Below are 26,884 nucleotides of genomic sequence, written 5' to 3' on the forward strand. Positions count from 1 at the left end.
CACATTTCCCGGTAAATCTGACCTCTCCAAACTTACTCCAGTCATTCTATGCCTTCTCTCTCTGCGGAGAAAAATAATCTGGGGAGATATTTAGTTTTACCAATTTTGAGTGTCTGCGCCTAGTAAGATAAATCTCACCCTGTCATACTTTTCTCTGTCTTAAGGCACAGAAATTTGGGTTTGAGACCAAACTGTGCAAAGGAAAGCTATACTTGCAAAATGTAGTTGTAGCCTGTGTTTTTTTTCCTTTTGAGTAGCTTTTGTTTCATGAAAAGTAAATTTGATTGAAGTGAAATACTTTCCAAGCTCTTAAGTGATTCCTTCCCTGTAGAAATCTCTATTGTAAAGCTTCTGTATATACTGGTAGGTTATTCTTCCATTGAATTTCGTTCTTGGGCTTCGACGAGGTTTGTCTCACTCAGTGAAGAGGGTTAATGGTATAAAAAAATCCCACTAACTTCTTAGGTCTCTGTGCCCTCCCTCCTTGTCAGACAGTATTCAGCCACTGGCTATTTTTAGAGTATTGTTCACTTCTGCTTACAGTCTGCTTTTGTTCTGGAGCCTTTCTCTTACCTGGGCAGAAGTACTGCTTTCTTTTGAAGGAGTACAAGGAACATACAGATCTGATAAAAGTCAGCGAGGGATTCTCTCTTTATGTCTACATTTCAGGTGACTTAGGGAACTAAACACGTATTTCTCTGCCTGGTTTATAGACACACACACACCCCTTCCATGAAAATGTTGAAGGACTTTATGGCTTTACATTCACATTATTTTTCTATTTGAAAAATATACATGCTAAGAAATTCAGAAGTTTTCTGACTTGGCCAAAATAGATGCATACACAAATTACTTTGAAAATACCTTTTTGATAAAGGTTTAAGGTGTTAAAGCTACATGCTATTTCAAAGCTACTTTGCTGAATGTCTGAAGATTTAGAGAAGTCACAGGATGGGTTGGATTGGAAGGGACCTTACAGACCATCCAGTTCCAACTCCCTGCCATAGGCAGGGACACCTTCCACTAGACCAAGTTGCTCCAAGCCCCGTCCAACCTGGCCTTGAACACTGCCAGGGATAGGGTAGCCACAGCTTCTCTGGGCAACCTGTGCCAGTGCCTCACCACCCTCACAGGGAAGAATTTTTTCACTTTAATGTTGACTCATGTAGCTTTTTTGTACACAATACTTGAAATAATAGTATTTGCAAAATAGCAAAAATATTCTACTCATTTACTGTGATTCAGTTACGTCTTGTAGCTAACTTGTTAACTTGTTTTTTCTTTTTGGGTTGAAAAAGGTATGTGTTAGTTTTATTGGTGTCATTGGTGTGCCAGTAGCAAGTGAAGGTGCAGAGGAGTGGGTTTGTACACCGTTGTAAACCCAAAGGTGGACAGAAAGATGCTGAAAGTTATTAGTAGGTAAAATGTGATCTAAGGAACATAAATATTGTGTGGTGCTATTTTCAACATGCTATATTTGATAGTATAAAAAAAAAAATCAGGCTTGTCTGACTCAATTGATTGTTTAAGGAATATTACATTTCTATTTAAAAAAGAAGGGAGGGAGCGAATGACCTTAAAATAATTAATTTCCATAATTAATGAAAGAGTGTCTAGGAGATCTGCCACAAGAGGGTAACAGCATTAGAAAGGAAAGTTGGCACTCAACATTTCTTTTTAGGAAGACTTAATGCACTGATCTAATACAACTAAAAAAAACCTCAAAATTATCATCTCAGTGAAAAATATTTTTCCTCTTCATTTGCTATTATCTGCTATCTGATTGAGGGAGCTGCTCCCCAGGGTGATATTTGAGATAACGCCATACCAATTTACTTGGGTTTTAAGGAGAAGTTATCTTTCTATTATATCTTAAACCTTCAGAGCTGGTTTGTGTGCCCTTCACTTTTAGCTTTTGTGTTCAGTTTTCTGCTGCTGCTGTGGTGTAAAAAAGATTTTCTTCTATTCCTAATTTGAAGGAATTAAGCTTTATGATTTCAGGTAGAAAAATTCATGTGGACAAGTCTGAAAACTCATAAAATATAGTTGGAACTACTCTAGCTGTTCAGGAAATTAAATTAGACAAGGTATGAAATAAACGCATATATTATTTCTCCCAAATTTCTTCAAAAAATAAGTCATAGAAGAAACTATAGCACATGAGGTCATAAATGTTTGAAAGAAGTTGTGAGAAATGAAAAACCTGCTTAAGTGAGTCCAGAGAAGGACCACAGAGATGGTCTGAGGGCTGCAGCACCTCTCCTGTGAAGAAAGGCTGAGAGAGTTGGGCTTGTTCAGTGTGGAGAAGGCTCTGGGGGGACCTTAAAGCAGCTTTCAGGGCCTAAAAGGGCTGACAAGAAAGCTGGAGGGGGGCTTTTGACAAGGGCAGGTAGGGACAGGACAAGGGGAACGGCTTTAAACTGACAGAGGGGAGATTGAGATGAGATCTGAGGAAGAAGTTCTTCCCTGTGAGGATGGTGAGGCCCTGGCACAGGTTGCCCAGAGAAGCTGTGGCTGCCCCATCCCTGGCAGTGTTCAAGGCCAGGTTGGATGGGGCTTGGAGCAACCTGGTCTAGTGAAAGGTGTCCCTGCCCATGGCAGGGAGTTGGAACTGGATGGGCTTTAAGGTCCCTTCCAACATAAGTCATTTTGTGATTCTATAAGAAGCAGTCTCTGTATGTAGTAGGTACCAAGATATCATCAGACAAGCAGAGAGTACTTAGAGGTTGTGTCTATGTTAGTGTTTTAGCCAACTTCAGGAGGGTGCCTTTGAAGTAATGCTTTGGTGTGCATCCCAGAGGGGTCTAGAGGTCAATCTAAGCTTGCCTCCTGTGCTCCAGCCACTAATACACCTTCAATTTACAGGATGAGCTTAGAGCTCATCCGAAGTAAAACTCTATTTCTGTCTTTAACACGCTGTATGGATCATGTGCATGAATGCCAAATGTATTTTCACGGTACATACAGTGTCAACAGGGCAACTGTAAATAAGTCATCTGAAAAATTGTTAAATTTTTTGTATACTTCCAGGGTTGCTTTCCTTTTCTTTATCACTATTGATGGTCTCTTGTATCTAGACAGTGACTGTAATTTTGTATTATTTTTTCTCGATTGTTTAAATGTTGGGACATTGCATTACACTGTTTTATTTTAAACTTTCAAGTGGTAAATTGCTTAAACCACAAGAGTGGCACCGATGCATGGCAAAATCAGCTACATAACCAAATGAATGCATGGCTTAGTTTTTTATAAAAGCACTCAATTAAGTAGATGAGACATTCATATCTTCAAGCTTGTAAATGAATTTAATGGTCTAGATTTTCAAGCTGTTACTAAAAATATACCTACTATGACTTCAGTTAAGTTGGAGATTAAATTACGATTGTGTTTCCAGCTGCTGATTAGTCTTGTTGGTACACAGCGTGCATGTGGATGTCGAGAAAAATACTTGAGAAAATAAACCTGAATATCAGTAAGTTGGGGAAAGAAGTGGTTGCAGTTTATGCTGGGGGGGGGGTATTCCCCTGAGACGTTTTCTCTGCAGTTTTACAGTTGGCTTTACTCCTATAATGTTTTCTGGAAGAATCTACTATCATCCAATTATGCTGAAAAAATACTTATATTAGAGTGCCTTCTCTTGGCTATGTGTATGAATTGTATTTACAATTGTCAGGAAGACTTAAAGGTAAAAAGCTGCAATAATTAAAAGATAGCTTTCCCATAAACCAGGTTCTTCTTTAAGATGCTTTCCAAGGAAAGCAAGCGCCAGAATTTTGATGTACTCAGCAGAAAATAGAAATCAAATTCCTGTTGTCTGTTAGATGGGCTTCTAAGCAGGTGATAGCATTGCTCCAGATAAGGAGTATCTGTCACAAAAAGTAGACTTATAGTGATTTTTTTTGTACTTTTGAACTGGCAGAAGATCCTAAAATTTGGGTAAAGCATGAAAATGGACATGACTCTGAGATGGCAAAGAAATTGAGAATCAGTACTTTGCTCATTTATTCAAATAAATGTCTTGCACTCTACTTGTTACCAGACATCATTTGTATCAGAAACCAGCCAAGCTTTGTCTTGAGATGAGAAAAAAAGACTACTATAACATGGCATGTTCCTATAGTTATGCTTTTATTTTGAAGTTTAATTTTGGACAAAACAGTTGTCTGTAATGTGTGCAAACATGTTTTCATACACACTCAGGGAAGAAGCTAACAGGCAGTTTGTACTATTTTCAGCTCTAGATATGTGAGCTGCTGCTGCATTGAGAAAATCAGAAAGCTCGATGTGTACCGATTCATTTATTCACTTTGTAGAGTCATAGTCATGAATTACCATAATCTCAGTGTTTTCAGTGGTTGGGTGTTCTCGCTTGAAATTGTGTTTTATTCACAGAAACGTAGGCACAAAACTTAGATATTTGCTGGAGAACTCCAAATGAACAAAGGGAATGTTTCACTTGGAAAGCAAGCTCCTTGGATTCTACAGGATTTTGTTTTGGAAATCTTGAGTAGCTCCTGAGAAAAGTTTTTTGTTTGCAGAACTTTGCGAGGAACCCCCCTCCCAAATTCAGAATGAGGACAGATAAGTCTCTGTAACCTTTTCCAGCCACTGGAAGCCATTTGTGTTTTCCAGGGTTTTTTTCATGGTCTTCTGGTATCATGAATTGTCAGGTGAGAAGGGAATAAGATTTTAAGCAGGTTTGCAAAGATCTGTTAATGTCTTGTCTTTATAATGTATAGCCCAGGTCTGTTTAGCTGTGGTCCTTTTTTTCTGTGAGAACTGATGCATGCCTGTAAAACGCTAGAGACTGTGGGATGATTGATTACAAATGGCATATCCACATCTGGGAAGTATGTAATGGATGGTTTTGAGGGGTAGAGGATTTGAGTCAGTAGAGGATGAAAATGATGGAGAAAGTAGATATTGTTACAGTAAGTCACCTAGCTATCTGCTCATCTCTGTGCTGTTGTGGTGCAGGCAGGACCAGCATGCTTTTTTGCAAAAGACTTGGGATATTTCCAAAAGATTTGTCCTTTTGGTGGAGGACAGGGAGAACAGGCAAGGGCAAGGGAATACCAGAAGCGAGTGTTGTCTCCTCGAAGTCTGCTGGCTGGGTGTCAAGGTCCTCAGCACTGCAAGCATCTCCCATAACAGGGGAGTTGAAATGATTCTGTTATCTCTGCAGGTCTAACCTAGCATTTATTCAGCATCAGGCCCTTCACTTGATCATAAAGTTTCTGATGTTTCATGACTGAGAAGCATCCAATACTTATGTGTAAGACAGGAGTTCTCCAAAGGGATAGAGGGGCAAGGTAGTAGTGCTGCATCTCTAAGGATGAAGCCTCAACAACCTCTCTGGATAACCTGCTTAGTCACTATCACAGCAAGAAAGTGTTTCCTGATGTTAGGATGGCACATCCTGTGTTTCAGCTTGTGCCTTTTGCCTCTTGTCCAGTCACTGGGCACCACTGAAAAGAGCCTAGCTCCATCTTCACTACTCTATCCCTTCAGGAATTTGTACATATTGAGAGCCATACCACACCTCAGCTGAAGCTGAGGTAGTACGTTATGAATTCAGGTCTAACTCCTCCAGCTGGGCAGCCATTTTTTGGATAGCTAATAAACCCCCCAGAACTGAGGTGGCTCCATGCAGTACAAGTAAGGCGTTTCCAGAGCGCTATCTGTGTGAAGGGTTTGGTTTTGAGGTTGGATTTTTTTCCCTTTATTCCACTGTTGTTTTCACCCATCAGAGAACATTCTCTGGAGCTGCACTACAGAAATCTTAGGTCTTGCACTGCCCTGGCTTCTGTCACTGGATCTAAATATTGCTTGATGTCTCTTGTACTGTGCCCCCACTGCACCTTTTAATACCTGTTTTACTTTTCTATTGCCAAAGGTAGCCCAGCTTATCCTCTGATTCTGATCTTTGTATATATTGTTGAAAGGAAGGGGAGGGAAGTGGCCCTCAGTACATGGAGTATGACCGTCCCTGTTTTGTTTAGCTGTAAATCTAAGGAGTATTGCAGTCAAATATGTTCTTTAGGGGGATAGTTTTCTGTAAAAATATTTGATCAATAGCAGCCAGTTATTAAAAGCTGTTCCAAATAAAAATACTTTTCTCTAGATACTATTGACATACTGTATTAAATTATGGAAGAAAGGAGGGGAAATGGCATGTTCTCCTCAGTAAAAAGGCTTGTGTTCCAAAAGAGGTCAACAACAGAGACACAAACACTTGCAAGCCTTGAAAATTTTCCTTTACCAATTAAAATTTATTTGATATTTGATGTCACCTTCTGCAGACTTTTTGCATTGCTAGAATTTTAATGCTAAAAAAAAAACCTCAAATCTGTACCAACTCCTGTGTTTATGAAGTTCTCCTTCCAGCTCCTCATATGATTTAACCTTCTTCACTGTTCTTAAAGGAATATATATATATGAGCTTTAAGCTGATGCTTTATTTCCAGAAGCTGAAGGCACAAGTATTATTTGTAAGATGAATAGTAGAGCGTAATGCCTATGACATCCATACTGCTTATCAAGGAAAACACAGCAAAATCGAATCTTGCAGACAACAGAGAGGAAAATATGCCCTTGTAAATCAAAATCGTGTACTTTGGGTATAAAGCACCACATACCTTGCATGCCAAAGTCATCACTGGAGTTTCTTCCTGCTGTGGTGCGCCCATTCTGTGAGTGATATGGCCCTTTTGGTGATAATGGGATGACTGCATCTTCTGTTAGATATGCCTTTCAGTGACTCCCAAGCTGGAGGAAGAGAAGTTTCTGAATGATTCTCTTAATGTCTTGAGAGTTCAAATGCAGTAGTGCCCATCTTAGATATTCTTTGTCAGTCTTGTTAGTAGTATTTTAAAGCCTTGTAATTGGTCAGACTTTCTGTTATCTGAAGCCACTGTTCTAGATGAAAATGCTATAGCATCTTCCTAAAAAAAAAAAAAATTGAATGACTAATTCCCATGGGCTGGCTGAGGCTTTTATACTCCCAGTTATTCTTGATCCCTTCAGTGTCATCCATGAAAGGACAAGGGGAGATTCAGGCTGGATGTGAGGAAAAAACTTTTTACAGTGAGGGTGGTAAAATACTGGAACAGGTTGCCCAGGGAGGTGGTAGATCCTCTGTCCCTGGAGACATTTAAGGCCAGTCTGGCTGGAGCTCTGGGCAACCTGACCTAGTTGAAGATGTCCCTGCTCATTGCAGGGGCGTTGGACTGGGTGACCTTTAAAGTTCGTTCCAACCCAAACTATTATGTGATTCTATGATTTGTCATCTTCTGTATTTCCTTAGGCTTCAGAAAGTTGTCACCTGTTTCGACTACATGAGAAGTAGTTTTAAGATTTTTGAAAGGGGTGGAAAATTGGTAAACTCTTCCCAAAACCCAGGTATGAGTTCTGAGGGATAAACCTGGGTCTAATGGAAGAATCTGTGCTGCTCAACAGAGGCAGCTCTGAAGTTTTGCTCTGAAGCCCCGTCAGTGAATTTTGTAGGAAATTGTGTGTTCTTATTAAAATATATTTCATATGCTTTTCTGGAAGGTAATCTATATTCTATGTGTGTCTTGTCTATGCTTAAGAAGAAATTGATGAATAGATTTAAGAAAGGTGTGTTGCAAGATTAAGCAAGATTTGTGATTGCAGTTTCATTTGGAAAGCATGCATTACGTTAGTTTTCTTCTAGCATGATTCTTGGTGGTGATATTTTTCTTATATGTGGTAAATTAAGAAATTAAATAACAGTGTTGACAGCCATTAACCTTAGGTTTCTTTACAGCTTGTATTATAAATTTATAGTAAGATTCTGTGAGGGAAATAAAAACTGTAAGGAATTCTTCATGGTTTCCTTATTGTCCTGGATTTATGACTGCTACTGCTAAACCCAGGACACTTATGAACTAGTTAGGGAAGATTACCTTTTCCTATTGCAAATTTGTGCCTATGAAGTATTATAAATCATGTTTCAGATGGAGGTACTTAGCATGTGTTTGACAAATGGGAGAAATGTGTAGAATTCACTAATCTTCAAAAGCAAAGTAGCAAAAAGAACACTGGTTACTAGAGAGGAAGCTATATGGAGAGCTACACATCAATTCAAAAGATACTTTTTTTTTTTTTTCCCCCTTAAAGTATCTCAGGTTTTTCCAACCCCAGTTTTCAGGGAAGAAATACAATGTTTATAAATGAAAATAGGAAGACAACATCACAGGTGTAAAGGTCTAACTCATGCAGAGCTAGATGCTACTCATATTCGTACATTTATTTTCTCCTTCACATAAGTGTACTTTTAATCCTATGGAAAGCAGGAAACTGTCTTAAGTATACCTAGAAATTATGTTACCCAAGGAATAGTGGAAATGGTGCATGTGCATGACTAGCCTCTAACATGTCACTATGCTGCAATGCAGGAGAAGGATGTAAGCACACAGTTAACTAGTTCTTAGAGTCATACAAACCTTAGAATGGCATAGTTATTTTCTCAACTCCTCTTTTGTTTTTAAAAGTAAATAAATAATCTTTTTAGCCTTGCTGTTATGTTACATGCATAATAGTAACCTAAGAATAAAGGCATGGAAAACATGCAGTATTTAAAGTACTAGGCTAGCTCTGAAAGTACTTCAGTATAAACGAGGATGAAAAGCAGCTGCTTTTGCCATCAACATTTTGCAGTAACAAAGTTTTGGAGGAGACTAAAGATTCTGACAAATCGGTTGTTGTAGGTAGAAATTTAGGGCAAGTAACAAGCTTCATCATAGTCTTCTGGCATAAGTTACTGCTCCATAGTGAAAATTATTGCATGGAATATAGATTACTCCAGAGCTGGTCTTTAACGCCTGACACTCAAACTTCTGATTTTGAAACCTCAAGTTCAACAAAGATGTATTTAAATTGGACTTTTGTATCGGAAAAACATGGAAAAATCTTTACTAAACTTTTCAAACATAATTCTCTGAAATACTAATTTTCCAGTTACTACAGTAGGCTTACAATTCATGTCAAAATGGAGAAACATTTTTTATTTTTATAGGTATCTGTATCTCTATATCTCTTCTTGCTGTATTTTTGCATGAAATTCTATGGGTGTCTTTTTTTTTCAGTCTGTTTGTCAGAGATGTATCCTGAATTTTTCTTTCTCCTTGATGAAATAGCTTTTCTGTGTCAAAATCACTAATGTGCAAAGGAGAATGAGATTTCACTGCACAGAGGGATAATGAAATATTCAACTGGTTTCATCCCCATTTACAGCAAAATCAAAGCTCTCAAAATTACTGGAAGATTAGTAAAGTAAAAACAGGTCTAACTTAAGTCTGTTGGATGTTCAGAGATGCATAAACCTGTAGGGAAGCAAGCATATGCTTACTCAATTGTTGAAAAGGAAGGTCCTTATTCTAAGAATCTGGGCACATGTATGTCGTTGATACATGTAGCACAAACGATAGATGCAAAGTCTGCTTCAGAAGAAATCACAGAAGGACACTGTTCACTTCATAGGTGTTGCTTATAGATTCTGAAATACTTTGAGCTGCTAACTGATGAGTTATTGCAAAGGCCTAATACAATATCTGTTTATTAGAGGAACATGTGTTTTGGAAAGCCTCAGATCATTAACTGTGTAAGGAAAAAAATGTCACAGGAGAGCACAGCAAGAATGTAAACTTTCACACTTTTAGACTACTACCTAGAGCTAAAATTAAGCAAGGTGCCTGTTCACATTTAGATCACGAGACTGAAATGGTCTTGTGTTTCTCTGTTTCCTACAAGGAGTAAGTGCACAGCTTGTGCCTGTTTGCTGGAAGTGTCAAGATGCTAAGTTTCCATTGCAGCTTGTTTTGCCCTTTTTTTGCCAACCGTGCTTTTTTTTTTTCCTTCTAAAATAGAGATTCTTATCCTCATAGAGGCTTTTAGGAAATGAGCTGTACAGTCTAAATGTCCTGTGGCCGAACCAAGCAAACCTTGGTGCAGAATTAATGCAGAAAGCAGCTGGCTTCATTATACTGCAGACTGCCCCAGAGCCTAAGTTAACCTGAAGGCAGCTCTCTCTTAAGAAAGCTACACTTTAGTGGAGCTGAGCCATTCCTACAGTCATAAATGATCAATGGCACTTTTCCTAAGAGAGCTGGCTCTTCTGTAGCATGCAGGCTTAATGCTTACTTGCTCTCCAGAGGCTGCTTGTGGTCTGTTCGCTGGAGTAGCAAAGTGGAGCACATGTGAGTGTGCTGCTGACTGTTGTTAAAAGGTCCTTATAAGTATTATCACTAATATGTGAGGTGGGTTTTTTTTGTAAATCTTACATGGCAGGTGCCATAGTTGAAGTTCAAGGAAGCTTACTGGGATTTGGTGGTTTCCTCTGGGGTGGTGGCTCTCTTGTACGTGTTCCTAAACAACTTGACTAAATCGTTTCTCAGCAACATTCATATCTACGAAACATTAGGGTGGGGGTTTTTTGGGGGGAGGGTTTGTTTTTTTTTGTTTTGGGTTTTTCTTTCCAAAGTCACTCTCCATACGGAAATGATGTTGCTTTTTTCCCAAGTTTCTTTAGCATTTTGTAGTATAAGTGAGGTAATCTGCACTTTAACTATCAACTAAATCTAATAAACTTTACATTAAGAATAACAAGTTGTTATAGTTCTAGAAATACTTTTTTTTTTTCATTGTTCACTAAATAGCTGAACAGTGGTACTTTGAACTTGTGTGAGGTATTTTAACATGATTCTGTGGTATCTTTGCATATCCCTCCACAATATGGAGGATTCAAATCATTACAAATTGTTATAAGGCATGTAAACTGCTAAGATTGCTTTTCTCACAATGTGGTAGTTTACAATACCTGTGTCTGTGTTAGACCACATCAGATGGGAAGTTTGAAAATGCTTTGAAATACAGTCTGATTAGGGTGAGCATCTGCCTTCAGCTTCTTTCACTGCTTGATGTGAAAATACCTAGAAGCTATTTAGACGCAATATTATCCAGTCCCAGGTGTGTCTGTGTGTGCAGTTGATGTAACTGGAATTGCACATGATATTGAAATTATACCTATCAATGAACATAGTAATTATGCAGTTGAGATCAGGAAGAGAAATGTCTTTGAAAAAGGGAAAAATAACATGAACTTCTCTTACACTGTTTTCAGTAACAGATTTGAAATTAAAATTAAAAATTAAGCTGTCAATACCATTTTTTCTTAATGAGTTTTTCTGCATCAGTACTTTGTGTCTTAACCATGTAAGTCTACATGATGCTTAAGTTCTAACAGTTCTCATACTTTGGGCGAAGGTTAGAGAGGCAATTAAATGTCTGTGTGTTACTAGAATTAGGAAAGTTCTGGTAAAATATATCTTTATTTTCTCTATGTACTTTAACACTAAATAGGCTTCACTTGCACTTTCCATAGGACATGCTGGTATCTGCAAAATGAACTAACTGAATGCTACTTTTTTTTCTAGATTATACAGGAGAAAAAGTTTGGAACTTTAATGTAGGGCAACAGTCATTTTTTACCTTGTTTTCCTTATCTCCTGAAATGTGTAAATGCTAAGATATATACAGGAATTGCTGTTATTCTTACATTCCTCTTTTCTAATTCTGTAATGATTTAGTGAATCTGTGTATAAGTTAGAGTTCTGGGTGAAGTAATGAAACAGATTTCTCAGTAATGTGTCAATATATTTGAAGTCTGTCTGCAGTCATTGTCTTTTATCACTGCAGAGCCATTAACTAATAGCTTCCATCCCAGGACAATGGAGTGAGTAGAGCCTGAGGGAAAATAATTTGCTATAATAAATCTGCAGAAGCATCAGTCTACAACAACTGGATTTCATAGAAGCAGACTATAGAAACCAAGTATTTGTTACTATAATTTGTGAAAGAATAAGGCTGGAAAGTAATGAGTAGCAGTCACGTAATCAGAGGGAGAGAAAAGAGATGTGCTTTCTAGCAGAGAATGCTTGTTTAACTATGAGACCAGCTGAAGAAGAAAATGCAAAGCCTTAAAAAACAACACTTCAGTTTGGTAAAGAGTCCTTGTACAGCACGGAGGATCTTGGCACCCTTCAAGGACCCCATCTTTAAGCCTAAGGAGTGATCTAGATTAGTGAGAGGAAGAAATTACCTGAACCTGTTTGTCTTTTTGTTTAGCTCTGATTTCTTGTGCTTCTGCAATAAAGATGAGTTCGTCTTGGAATCAAGAACAAGTGTTTTGTTTGCTTTAATTAGTATATCACTGTTAAGTGAACTGTAAAATTAGTAGTGCTGAGGTCAGAGTTGGATGAGAGTATACATGAGCTACAGGGTCAGAAGACCCCTGGGCAAGTCCTAGGAGTCTAAAGCAGAGGTACCCGAGATGAAAAAGGAGGAGAACCAGTGCTAACAAGATCCCAGCCGAACCCAAACCCAGGGAGATGGGAGCTGGCTGTTGCTCCCATCTGAGGAGCTGCCAAACAAGGAGAACTCTTGATATGTAATGCCTTGAGATTGCTGGCTGTGGGGCTGTTCAAAGCAACTGATAGGAGTGCAGTGTTTTCAGAACAGCTCACAAAGGGCAGTTATCTTGCTCTGTAGCCCAGCTGAGAGAGGTGTTTTTTGTGTGAAACATTATATTTAGATATGAAACATTATATTTAGGTATTACCTAGATACAAAAAATGCCAAGAGTACATTATCTTATCTTGCTCTGTAGCCCAGCTGAGAGAGGTGGTTTTTGTGTGAAACATTATATTTAGATATGAAACATTATATTTAGGTATTACCTAGATCCAAAAAATGCCAAGAGTACAATTTAAGTTTTGAGAAATTAAGACTGAAGGAAACTAGGGTAATAGGAAACGAGTTGGAAGTTCTTGACTTGATCTCCTTAAGGGCCACCTTGTAGAATCAGCAGCTCCAGCTTGGCTTTTGTGATTGCCAGAGTGCCAGACTTAGAAACCTGAGTGGATTTTGAAAACCTAAGTTTTAGTGTTCACTCACAAGAGGAGGAGTAGGAAAAGTATTTCACTGTGTCTTTGAGTTCAGAGCACCTGTGCCACACACAGAGGACAGTTCCTTCCTCTGATGAGATCTAGAGATAAGAAACTCTTAAGTGTCAGATTGTTTTGGAGTTGTTCCTGTTTCTCCAAAGGAGCGATTAACAGTATCAGGCTCCAGTATCCTGCTCCCACTCGCGTAAGTGGTACAGTTCCCCCAGCACTGGATGAATATTTAAGAACTTATTACCGCCACTACCCCATTTCAGTAGTCCATGTTGGTTTGGTTCCATCTGTGTCTTTGAAGGAATAGAGACAGGGAAGGAAGATACAAAGTAGAAGTTCAGGGTGAGGAAAACTAGTAACATGGTGCTTCAGTTTACATACCAGTGGGAAAGCTGCCTTAAAGACTGATGAATAGCCTAGGGTTGGCCCTCAGGTAATTTAGGCAGCTTTTTTTCCTTTAGTCAGGCTGAATGCATCAGTGCAATTTATAACTACTAAACAATTCATGCTTTTCCTTAATAAGATATATGGATATCTAAATATCTCTTGAGAGTAAGAAAATCAAGAACTACATTAGCAACTGTTAGCGAAGGTTTTTAATCCTTCATTCTGTGCCACTACTGAGACCTAGGATGTTAACAGGAATGCTATAAGGCAGTTTTGTTCTGATCAGGAAAAATAGCTGATATATTACAACAACTAGTTTCCCTAATGAATTCTGAAAGTATTTAAATTTCACATAACAGCTAATGTGCATTAATCTTGACCCCTTGCAAGTCTGTAATGGCGGCTAAACAGCAGCGTATTTCAAAACTAAATGGCCTGCTTGAAGCATATGCCAAGATGCTGGTAGAAGAGGAGCAGTGCTACTTCTTAATGGTGGGGGGAGGTATAACAGGAGTTAAAATGGGTAGATCTTCCCATTTGTGAGTAGTTTGTAAATCGTTAGAGCTCCTACTGGGTCTTTCCCCCTAGGGAAAAACAAGATGAGGTTTTGTGGAAAACTTGAACTTACTTCAGAAGTCTGTTGTATCAACCTGATTGTGGAGAATTGTCCCTGTATTGTTATCAGCCAAGCATGGGAAAACCAGAATATGGATGTTTTCATTTCCTCACTCCACAGTAGATGCTGCAGCAGCAAAAGTGTTCTTTGTGGTGTGGCTCAAGCATATTGTCACCCTGGTGTGCAGAAGGGGTCCCTGTTCTCTAAAGGGAACACCTCTGATTCAGAGCCTCATTATGCTGTTTCTCAGACTACCACTGTGGCTTGAGTGTGCCTTTAGCTATCCCTGGAAGTACTTACTGGAAAACTAAATTGAATATATTACAGTATTTATTTTGCCAGTTACAGTGATATAATCCATCAGACAAACCAGATCATGTTAAATGCTCATACAAAATATATTCCTACTTGGCAGAGGACCTGAAGAGCTTGTAGGCACAATCAACAAATATAAGAGACGGATCTCTCAGCTGATGTTGCTGTTCACTTCAGACTGCTGTGTCTGGAATAGTAATACCTGAAAATCTGACAAGAAGGTTTTCAGTATTTAAGGTATTAACGAGGGTGGGTAAACCACACCTGAGCTTGGGGGACTAGACTGCCTGCAAAGTCCTGGTATGGAGGGGCCAGGCTTCCTTCTGCCATGGCTGCACACATGCACTATCCCTTCCAACGAGGGTAACCTGGTTGTGCAAGCTAGAAAAGAGCAGGGAATATATCTAAGTCCCTGCTTCAGACAGTTCAGCTGTGGAGAAAGCCTGCAAAGTGATTTTATTCCAGAGGTCATGCAGGAGGAAGTGTGTGGTGTTTCTTCCAGTCAGACCCCTACCTAGCATGTCGGACCTTGCTCCTGTCCCTGCACCAGTGTGGCTATCTCATTCTCAGCAACTAGAAAGAGAACAGTTTGTTGCAGTCTTAATTTTTGTTAAATGTTTGAAGCACTAGGACTCTCAGTAGTCATTTGGGGCCCTGAGAAACACATTTTCACATGTATCTCTTGTGTGAATCCAAATATCTACGTAACTTGAGAGTCATACTTTATATGAGCCCATGGCTGGTACCACTACATGTTCCTAGCAGTAGCACAGTATCACCCACGCCCTCACAATAGCTATGATGCCCCAACACCTGCATAATAAGGTAATACTCATTAAAAGAGGACTAGAAAGACAGTGGGCAGCTTCCTTTGCTAGAGGATTTACGTGGTTTACCACACGGTTAGGCAGGCAGCAGAGCCAATAAACCAAGTACTCACTTGGTTAAATCCAAGTTAAATCGTAGAATCCTAGAATGATTTGGGTTGGAAAGGACCTTAGAGATGACCTAGTTCCAGCCCCTTGCTGTGGTGAGGAACACTTTCCAGTATACCAGGTTGCTCAAAGGCCCATCCAACCTGGCCTTGTTTGGGAATGTTTTTTTTGTGGCAGGAGATAGTATATTTCATGAAAGAATATACCTGCATGGAAAGAATATTCATATTTTACCTGCTTGAAGAACAACATTTTAAAGGGATTTTAAGTCTTTTCTTGTGCTCCTGTGGAGATGGAGTGTTATCCATACAGAGTTGGTAATGTATTTTGTGTTATTTCTGATATTTTATGATGAAACAGAGATGTTCTTAGTTAACATTCTTGTGAGGAAAGCCATTATTCAGTGAATGAACATCCTAGCAGGATGTTGGGTTTAGCTATTTGAATTTTAATCTCAAAAATTCATTGAAAACAATGACTAATAGAAGAGTTAGTGAAATCAGAGTTAAAAGCTTCGACAAAATCATCTTAGCTTTCAAAGTAATTCAGTGACATATTTATTAACGTACATATTAAGATAATCTGTATCTAATTTAAAAGTCACCACATAAGTAAGAGAATACAAATTCCTACTTCCAGCCTCCTTGCTTAGCACAGTCAGCATGTTATGAGCTAAATTGTATCTTTAGTCATTAAGATGCCCAATGACGCATCTTGAACGTTCTCAGCGTTTGAGTGATGGTGGCGAAACTGACCAGGATGACAGAGTAGGTGAATTTCAAATATTACTTTGCAGCACTGGGTCTTTAAACCATAGCTGTACTCTACTATGGTGGCACTGGGGTACTGCCACCTGGGAGAAAAATGAAGGTAGTTTGACTTTCCTCAGAGAAATCAGATGCTGTTTCTTTTCCAACTCCTTATTTTGATGTAATTTATAGTTTTCTAAATTGCCTATCTTACGTTTTTGCCAGCTTTGGACATTAATTTTATTCTTGCGTTCCTCCATTTTTAAAGCAATAGCTTGTATTTAGATCTCTAGTGAGAACATTATTCTTCATCGCTGAGAATACGCAGTGCTTCCTATAACAGAATTTAATGTGACTGGTACCATTTTCAAAAGACTTTTTTCAAACCAAATCCAGGTAGAATTGCTTTACTGTAGCCATTAGGCACTGGTGAAGGAAGTCTTGAAGCTTCCTTAGCTCACTGCTGATCCTTGATATCTCCTATTATGACCTCGCAGAGCTACCCAGAATCTCTACAGAACTATAAATCTATACCATCTGACATCTGTTGTCAGAATGGGTAATATTTGTAAACTAGAAGAAGCTGGAGAGAGAACTCAGTTCAAACAAAAGAAGCTTGGTATAGCTTTAAAAATACTGGTATGTTGATGGACATGTATTTTTTGTCTGAATATTGGCTTGTTCCCGTGTTGGGAGGTTATTCAAAGGCAGTCATTTAGAAAGGGGATGAGATTGTTCAGGAAAGGTAAATAGATCTGGTGTCTCTGTTTACAATAAGATTAAGAGATGATATGCCTCTGTGCGTTTTCCATTATGCGAGTGCCAGGTTAACAGTCTGGCATTCTACATAGTGAAAAGGATGTTTAATTTTCTGCTGTCTTCTACAAGTCCTTTATTACATGATCTAAAACTACAACTGTCACATTTGCCTTTTGAAGAAATAGTCAATGTTGCATGTTGTAAATGTCTTATTATAACAACTACTGGGATTATTTTTAAGCAACTTAAAGTTAATAAAATAACAAGTAATAGTTTAGACGCATAGTTTGTTTGTCTGATTTAAGTATATGAGCAAAATTGTAGATTCAACTTTTCAGTTTTACATTATCCGGTTTATTTGTTCTCTGTACCTAATTAGTTCAATGCAGAGAAAATTAGTTCAGTGTGCAGGCTTTTGTTTTAAAGCTTTATTGCTACACTGTTTTTTAAATATTCCAAGCAAATGTTTAATTGTTATGACATAACCATTTTCAATGAGTTGGAGTGGTTTGTTTTTTTTTGTTGCTAAACTTCCCTGTTGGTCTAAATGCCAGGAAAACACAGACTTGCCAAATGGATGATTTTAGCAGAATCTACAAAATACCACTTTTGACACAATAGAGTGATTTCTGAATTTATTTTAAAATTTATATTCCTTCCTGACTTTAAAAACTTTCTTTCAACTTAGGTATATGTTGAGTGCTTGCTTCAGAGAACTATAAAGCTGTTGTCAAAATAGTTTTGCAAGTTGCCAGTATAGTTTCTCACCATCAGAATAGTGTGCAGGTTTGCTACCTCTTAAAGCAAGGCACTGAAGCTGTACAGAATTTAATTAGATCTCACTTTAGCATTGTGTTAGTTAAAATACATTTTGGAGCTGTCAGTTGGAGTTGGTAGATTTCTGCAGAGATGTTATGGTGAAGAGCATTAAAAGCATGCTGCTCATCCAACTGCAGGGTCTCTTTCTGCACGCCATGGCTGTGCAGTAAACATTCTCTTTGCATTTTTCTGCATGTTAGATTTCTGGATCATCCTGTAATCCCGCAGACAACCTTGGATGAGTTCTTGAGGAAGTATGTGAGGTGGCTGGCATTTGTTCCTGCTACACTAAATATTGTCCTGTTTGTCATAGCACGAGTGTAAAGTAAAAGCTCAGACTGCAGCTTGCCAATATGGGGCTACAGTGTATTGCTCTTAAGGCTGTGTGCTTGGCAGTGTGCTATGCCAGGGAGGACAGAAAATTCAGTGTTACTGCACAGATGTTTGAGACAAATTGCCAGAGGGTAGACACCTGAGATTTACAAGCTTGCAATGGACAATTGCTCACTGTTGTATCAAACGTACATGAAAGATATTGTCATGTATCCTTTGCTAAGAAACTGCATAACTTGGAACATCTCCCTGAAAATTGAATCATTTTGTCTGCCCTATGTAATGTATTAATGCTCGCAACACTTATTTAAGTCTGTGTGTTCGCAGGTCTCGCATCCTTTAACCTTGTTAGTCAAGTACTGGGCTGGCATCTTTAAAATTGGTTGAGGAATAGTTTTCCTGCTTTACTGGCCCTAATTCATAATAACTGAAGCGTATTTCCACAGAAGTAGTTCATCTAAATAAATTGTTCTCAGTCAGATTCCAGTGCAAGGAAGTCAAATTCTTGTTGCATTACCAAACTCAGAATCAGCCTTTCTCCATTATGGAAGGAATTTACAGAAAGCTGTGGGCCAGGTGTGTGTGGAAATTGGGACAGACCTTCCATGTCAGACTTCAGAGGTGTGCCTGGGGCCGCGTAGGGATTCTCATAGGGTTGTAATGCTGTTGGAAGGCAGCAAGCTGTTTCAAAATCCCCTTTTCAAACCATTGCCTTCCAGAGTGCTTGCGGCTGCTATTTGAGTATTCTCATTAGAGAGTAACTTGACTGTATTTGGTACGAAATTTAAGTCCTGATTTATGATGTAAGCTGATTTCTTATAAAAGACTAAACACATTTAGTCTGCAGACTCTACTTCATTACTGTACCAATTTTAGGAGCTATTGAAAAAAAATCAGGTCAGTTTGCAATAATTTTGGAGTTTACTCCTTAACGGAATAGGGATGGCGATTGTGGGTATGTGGAGTTTAAAGTATGCATGAACATTTATTTACAAAATTGCTATAGTTTTGTTTTTCAAGTTAAAGTTTGGAAAAGATTTAGGTTTGCTTTATTTAAAACAAGGGTTATGTTGCCCTTTGTTTATTAGATGTTTCTATTTTAATGTAGCACTGTATTTCTTAGAAGGGTGCCATTGGGATGCAAAACAGACCAGAGACAATCTGCTTTTCAATTAATAGGAAAAAAATGGAGTTTCCAACATCATTTATTTTCAGCTAACTATAAATCAAGGCCTTAAGATAATAGAAGCAACTAATACTGGACTTCTTTTTAAACTGATTTGTTCCCTATGGCTCTTTCAGTGAACTAGATTTGAATTCAAATTATAAGAATGAAGTTTTCATTCAACCTTTAGTTATATTTGCAATTATATTTTAGTGGCAGATCAAGAGCTAAACAGATTTTATTCTCAGTTTTTCCTGTGCTATTTTTCACATGTATACACTGTGGTCTATTGCAAGTTTGTAATGTCTTCTCTTCCTGTCTCTTTATTTGGAGTACCTCTAAGTATATTTCACATTAACACTCTGTAGATTAAATTTTCCTAAAAATAACTTTTATACGTGTAGAACTGCAATTGGGTTTTTTTTACTATCACGTTGAATTCAACGTGTAGTTTAGTCAAATATCATAATAATTCATGTAAATACATGTTTTTTAAAAATGTAGTTATATTTTTAAAAGATTTCTCCATCACATGAACTGGTAGGCCTCCTAGTATTGGGTATTACAAAGGAAGAATATTAATGCAGTGGCAAACCTGAATTGTAAAAGTTTTTTCTCAGAGTCGTCAGATACTTGAAGTTCTAAACTCAGTCTTTTGCCAAGTTTAATTGTTCATTTGTGAGGTTAAAGATATTCAGTTGTTACCCATATGTTTGGGTTTTAATAGCAGTCAAGCAAAATTCCTTTTAAAAAACGCAAATCAGGCTAATGGAAGCCTGCAACATATTGCTGAGTCATTTTCTGTAAATATTAAGGTAGAATCCTGTATGTGCTTACCTTTTACACTCGAAAGTGTTATGCACTATGGCTCTCAAACTGGAAATGACAAAGAGTGGACACAAAATAATGAGGAAAATACACATTTCAAGTTGTCTGTTAATAGATATGCTGTCATGGGTATATACTGCTTTTCTCTGAAGACAGAAATTATTAGTGAAATGTTAATCTCTCTTTTCTGAATTTCCAAAGAAAAAGTGCAGCACTATGTTAATGTTTTTCTCCATACTTCTGTCAGGGTTAGCTTTCCATCAGATTTCATAATACTCGTTGAAATGTTTTTGGAATAGCTACAAAGTTGCAGCTTACAGTACACAAATAGTGAAAGGTGTTTATATCTTAATAAGAACAATATTCACATTCCCAAGAGACTTTTTGTGTCTTCTAGCAGAAGACTAATAGTTAGCTGTGTTTTCCTTTTCGGTTTTGATGGGTTTTTTCTTCCTCATGAGTGAGGAAGTTTTCATAGGTAGATTGAATAGAGCTGTCATTCTAGCCTTGATGAAAGAACAAGAATTGACAAAATAGATGACATTCAGTCTTTTGCATTTCCAAAGGTACTGTTTAATACAATTGAATGAGGGATGAAAATACATCAGGACTGTCCCTTAAAGTTTTCTGGAAGGTTTTTTTGTAGGCTGGTGCTCCATTCTTTAATTAACTAGTTATTCTGACTATTTCAGGTCCTTGTATTTTTTTGTTGATTGTTCCCACTGAAATATAGTTGCTATTGAGTAGATTTAAACTTTAAAAGTGGCTTTGTTGCATAAATTAGGAATTTTCTGGTCTTTGCCTTCATTATCTTGTAAATGAAACTGTTCCTTACTTTTAAGAAATTATCAGCTAGCAGTGAGGTACTGTTTCTCCACAGACCTTTTTTCAGTGGGATCTTTGCTGTTGATTTAGGTCCCGGCAAGGTCATGGTATCTGGGCTGGTTCTAAAAACCTGCTTGTCCTGCCATGTTCTTTAATCATTATCTGCAGTTGTATGTGATTCATATGTGTAAATTATAACTGTCAGACTGTCAATTTTATTTTTTCAGTTGGTAGATACGTCAGTTTCAATAGATGCAATGTTACAAACTGATGAATACAAATGTTTTCAGCCGTGAGCATTGTGCTATAGATGCCCTCCTTGTCTGTCCTTATTTCTCAGCAGTACATGTATACTACTTAGCTACTACTTGTTAAATATGCACAACTTTTCTTTTGCTGAGTAAGGGTCTTTCAACTTTCTTTAATTCCCAATTAGCTTTTCTCTAGCTAATAGCCTCATTAATGCCTAAAACAGTGCTGTATCTCTGAAGGCTGAAATCATCATGAAGTGAAACATCATGCATGTGTATAGCTTTTAGTGGAAGTGTGCCAGGATTTCTTCCAACTGGGCATTTTTAGTCTTGAGTGTTTCCTTCCCCGAATTGCATGCTAATGTAGGCTGCTAGGAAATCGGCGTTATGCCTGAGAAACTGCTTTTGATTGTTTATTAGGCTGCATTTAGTGCCATGTAACTCCCTCAGCAGGCCACATTTGAGTTCCAATAGCAAAATACTCAGGAAATGCGTTCATCTCATCCCATTACTCCTTGTTAGGGATTTAGACCCCAGATTGAATCCCAGGGCTTCAGCCTTACCTCCTGGAGTGTTACATCTACCACCCTATACGGAACGCAAAAGCCCACCTAACGTATTGTGAGGCAGCACTAAGCAGCAGCAGCAGTATATCTTTTCGTCCCACTGGTGCAGCAGAAAGGAAAACAATGGAATACAGTACTGCTTGCTTCCCATTTTGATTCGGTCTCCAGTCCTGACTTTGCACCCCACCTTGTCCATCTCCCTGAAAAGCTGAGATAGAAGAGGGTCAGGTGTCACTGAAGCAACCAACAAATCAAGCAGTCAATTAATATTTCTGGGAAAATGGCAGTAAGAATGTCTGTATAAATAAAAATAGCTTTGTATTTCAATGTTGCTTACAGGCTCTCAAGTTTGACTATTTTTTTTTACTTATTTCTTTCGGATATACTTAGTTCAAGTCAGTATTTATAGCAAAGGTCTTTCTTACTATATGCTACTTCTCTTCACTCTCAGAAGTTAAATGGAACCATTGTTAAGTTACTACTTTTTGCTACAAGATAAAAGATCAGTTCATTAATTTTTCATAGTAGCAAATAGATGCATCCTCTTCTTAATGAAACCCCACGTACCAATGAAAAGGACAGTTACTTAAGAGATACCCCCTTTGCATGTATTTTTCTGCTTGAAATTTGATCAAATGATCAGGGAAAGATTTTGAAGGTGTTTCTACAACTCATTATGAATTCTGTGCAATGCAAAGTCTCAACTTTATTTTTGTCTCGGAAGTACATGTCTGATATAAAATTCCCTTTTGGCAAGGAAAAGAGATTTTAGCATTCCACAAATCCAGATTCTTTTCCTTATGGCTATGTCCCAGTTGAAGCATTAGATTTTCCTTGGAGATCTTTCACAACCAGGAGCATGATTCTTTCAGCAGGGTATGGTGCACATGAGCTTCCTGTTGAAACTGGTTAATACTCTGGAGATGCTAAGAAATGTGTTGTGCAACCACACATGTGGCTGTAATCCAAATGTGTTGTAATCCAAAGAGACATAAAATGGGAAGAATGAGACCCCTGTGTTTGGAAACATGAAAGTATAAATCTGGTGTAGTGAGATTTGGTTAATCATTTTGGTTTTATTTTTATAAAAGAGCAGGAACTTGACTATTTCAGAATTGTATTTTGATAATCTCTTGTTCACACGATGGATTTCTTTGTTCTTTTGGGATGCAAGAGGAAAATTAATCAATTCATTATTTTCAGCCTTAAACTTTGTTTTCAGTCTTTGTTCAGAAGAATGGAAGAAACAAAATTAACAGTACTGTGTTCTTTGCACCTACAGCTGACAGTAAATAAAAGCAATGTAAAAAATCATGTGTGAACTAGCTACTGTTTGTTCATTTAAAAGCAAATGCTGTACTTTTTATCTTGACCTGAAAAAAAGTCGAGTCCTTTAATACCATTTTTTTTTTCATGTCATACAACGAGATAGCTCAATTCATGGATGTCATCTCTGTCTACCATTCCAGGGGTCACAAGCGCAAACTGGAAGAAGATGATGCTGCCAGTGAATCCAGTAAAGAATCCAGCAATGAAGATGAGGAAGGAAGCAGTTCTGAAGCAGATGAAATGGCAGCAGCACTCGAAGCTGAATTGAATGACTTCATGTGATATTCATGCAGAAGATGGAATCTGTAATTATATTTTACTTCTCATAAATGGATCGGACTTCAGATGAGTCTCTTACGTCAGTACTCAGTGTTTTTCCAAAATGTGTATGTATATTTTGCAAAGCAGCACAAGAGGTGACATATTATTTTACAAAATCAGAAATAGATGTTTTTAAGGTGTTTTATTAAAGGAAAATATACTTTTTTAAACAAAAAAAGTATTAAATGGGACTTGGTGTGCTATGCCAAAGACATGTTAGGAGCTCTGCAAAACCTTCATATACAGGACAGTGGTACAAAGATTCATGATTAAACATACAACAGCTTTTCAAGAGTATTCCAGTCTGCAGTTTATGGGTAATGGTCTTCAAAAATAAAAAGGAAGGAGGAGATAAAGGAGTTGAAATTGTCTGGGTAGTTCAGCAGGAACCTGATGAACTGGTCATCCTTTTCCACAAATAAATGCTATCAAGTGTAAAGGATTTTTAAAATAAAAAAAAAAAAAAAGAACAATTTATATTTGTATAGAAACAGGTAATGTGATATGCAAGCTTGGTGAACTCTGCACTTGACCCCATCTGTCATTTGCTTCAAGGAGAATACATAATGATCAAAACTCATGTTTTCAAGTTACTTTGTGGAATAGTTGGGTTCTTTAGAGACATCATTTAGATTTTTAACTTTTCTTCTCTGTAACCAGAAATTTAGCACAGCATACTGTGTGATCCTGTATTGCCATAACAAACATTCACCCATTTGTGTTGTCTTGGAAAGAACGAGTGCTACTTCAGTCTAGGTAGGATTTAATTTCTTTGACAAGAGATCTGATGTAAAGTTTTTGTATATTCTATTTCATATTTGACCCACAAAACAGATTTTCTTTCATTTAATAAAAATTCATTTTGTATGCTTTGTTTCCCTTTCCTGTTCATTTTCTTCCATCAAATACAACTCATCTTTCCATAGTAGCTTTTTTTTACTCTGATGAAAATAATGAAAAACATTGAAGGCAAGAGCAAATTCATAGATCCTGGCAAGTAACTGAGACAGAGAATAGAAACACTGGCTCAGAAGATTCCCTTTTTTTTGGTACATGAACTCTTACATTCTGACATATTCTCGGGTCTCTTTGACTGGCCTCTGAAGGTATTGTAAGAAGTACTGCCCTGATATTGAATTTCTGAGTCTAGAGCCATGGTTTATTCCCAACTGCTAGCAACTGGAGAGATAAATCCTTTTAAAACTTAAAACACATTTGCAAAAGAAGACTCATAAATTCAGACATCGTGGTTAAAAGGAAGTACTTTCTGGTGCAGAAGTACTTAATTTTGCCACTTGGTGATAAAACGGAGAGAATATTTGAATAGAATCTCAGCCAGTTTTCAAAAAAGAGCCTAGTTTTCAAAGCTTCATAATGGCAATAAAAGGAAGGCTGAGAAAATAGGAGAATCTTTTCAGGTTAATATGGCTTTTCCACTTCAGAATGCAACGTCAGCATCCACAAGACACAAATAGTTTTTTCTGTGGAAAAATGTTAAACTTCTTGGACTTTTACACAGGTACCCTATAGCTGAAGTCTACAGTGACCTGCCTGCTGTAGCTGTCCATGAAAACGATCAGGATGTCTCTGAGTGAGTTGCATTGTGTAACTGAAGAAAAAGACTAATGCTTGTAAAAGGGGAAGTCAAAATACTTTTTTCAGCAACTTAAATGCAGCCTTCCCGGCTATCAGAGATGACTTCTTGCGATTAAATATTAAATATGTTATGGGTACCTTTTGTGTCTTCTTAAATTAAGCCCAGTTGAAATAATTTGAAATAATATCAACTTTTTGGATTGCTGTGATGCTGCAAATGACTTCACAGGTTTCAGCAGAGGCTTGTTCCGATTGATGATCTCTTCCAGTCATGCAGCTCTGTGGCAGCAATCAAACTCTGAATGTAAACACAGCCAGCAAGCAAACCTGAGGAGGTTGCTGTTAGCTCAGCAATGTGGCGCCTTGGTTCAAGCTGCTTGTTGGATGCCATGTCCCTGGCATGGCAGCTGTCTCACAGTGCTCGTGGAGTGATTTCATACACATAACATCGGACAAGCTTTTTAGTGTGAAAGGCTGTATCCTCTTCCCAGTTTTCTTTTATGGCTGATGCTTTTGATTCAACTGGTGGGGTGTGTGTGTGTCTGGGAAGAGCCCTGAAAGCAATCAGTACTTCACTAAACCAAATATCATCCAAACTCTGTGTAAACACAGAGCAAGAGCTCTCCACCAGACTGCAAGCTGCATCTATCTAGGGGTCCATTGCCAGTGAAGACTCATCTGCCTCTATGGGAGCTGCAAAACCTGCAATTGGTACTGCAGACAGAAGCCCCAGGATCAGGCAGCATGCTGACAGGGTTAAAGCCAAACAGTTCTCTAACAACCAGAATGACACTGAAAATTCTTAACTTTGACACTGATTACTCAGATATCTCTTAACAACTCCTGCTCTTAAATCCTAACAGTGGGGGGACCTAGTATGGGGTGGGGGTTCAGAGGCATCAATCCATTGCTCAGTGCCAGAGCGATCCAGAAATCTGCTTTCTGTCTAGAAGTAGGCTCCTACTCATTCAGGTGGCTGAATGTAGTAAACTGGTCCCCAGCCTCTCTCTGCACCGGCAAGGTGGAGACATGGAAACTGAAAATTTGATAGATGGTAAGTTAAATGCCTTGGCTAACCTGCCAGCAAGAAGTGTTTTGATGTATGAAGTTATCACTCACTCCCACTTTTTTTAAGATGCAGGAACATCCTAGAAAAGGCAGAAAATGTGTTTTGTGAAATGGCTTTTAACTCCTTATTAAATAACCCGCATCTCTTGACTAGTTGTTTTATCCTACCTTCTTGACCTACTTCCGTAGGTTAGATAGCTAGCAAGGGTGTGCTGCCAGGAAGGGCTCTCTTAAAGCAGAATCAAAGACCGGATTCCCGCTGAGACTGTTGAACTTGGGCAGTGCCGGTTTCTGAAGATGTACTAGGCATGGGAATGAGCAGAGAAGGGGCATAAAGTGAACCATGTTTCATTAAGCTTTCTGAGCATGTACTATCACTGCTGTTCAGGAAAGACAGCTCCTAAGGTCTGACTGTGGTTTAAGAGCAGTCATTTCAATTTGAAGACCAGCAGCTTTACGTCTTCTATCTCAACTTGCCCTCAGCAGTTCTTAACAGAATGGGAATACATCACAGCTCTTTGTAGGGGGTGCAGCGGGACCCATGACAGAAGCAAAAATCATCAGGTAGTGACTAAGCTTTTCTCTTTGTGTATGTGCTGGGGAGGGCTGAAGACAGGGGAACTGTGTCACTTAGTGCTGAGATGGAGTGAAAAACTCCAAGCGTGCAAATGCTTTCACTGTTGGGTTATGTGCATATGTGGAGTGGGCCCTCGCGTCTTCTCAGTGTTAGATAGTAACATCCATTGCGGAGGATGGAAAGCCTCAAGTTTCCTTCTTGGCACTACTGCTTGCAGAATAGGTTACTGTCTTACAAGCGTGAAAATCCACGCACACAAACCTGGAGCTGTACCTTAATGTTTCTCAGCTCTGACTAATTTTACTACAGTAAAGATTGCAGTAGATGACAAGTTGGAGAATGGATATATAGTGGTCCTCTTAACAAAGTGGATTTCTTCATGTAGCATGAGAAGTTTCCCATAAATTATTAAATCAGGCTTTGCCAAAAGGAAAACATTTGTGAATAATTTTTAATTAAAAACTGAAA

The 26,884-nt window shown here is 38.2% G+C and overlaps 1 protein-coding gene across 2 annotated transcripts in view; it reads left to right on the top strand.

The window, feature by feature from the left end:
* The window catches only part of CTDP1 (CTD phosphatase subunit 1), a 104,126-nt gene extending 80,084 nt beyond the window's left edge, over positions 1–24,042 (top strand). For both annotated transcript variants that reach the window (XM_061449622.1, XM_061449623.1), the window contains exon 13: positions 22,995–24,042. In XM_061449622.1, the coding sequence (XP_061305606.1) occupies positions 22,995–23,136 (142 nt within the window). In that variant the 3' untranslated portion in view covers positions 23,137–24,042. The remainder of the gene's footprint in view (positions 1–22,994) is intronic.
* The last annotated feature ends 2,842 nt before the right edge of the window (positions 24,043–26,884 follow it).

Source organism: Pezoporus flaviventris, unplaced genomic scaffold (assembly GCF_033815535.1).
Source record: "Pezoporus flaviventris isolate CSIRO_AGI_PZ_B2104156 unplaced genomic scaffold, CSIRO_AGI_Pfla_v1 ptg000007l, whole genome shotgun sequence".
In the NCBI taxonomy this organism is placed as follows: domain Eukaryota; kingdom Metazoa; phylum Chordata; class Aves; order Psittaciformes; family Psittacidae; genus Pezoporus; species Pezoporus flaviventris.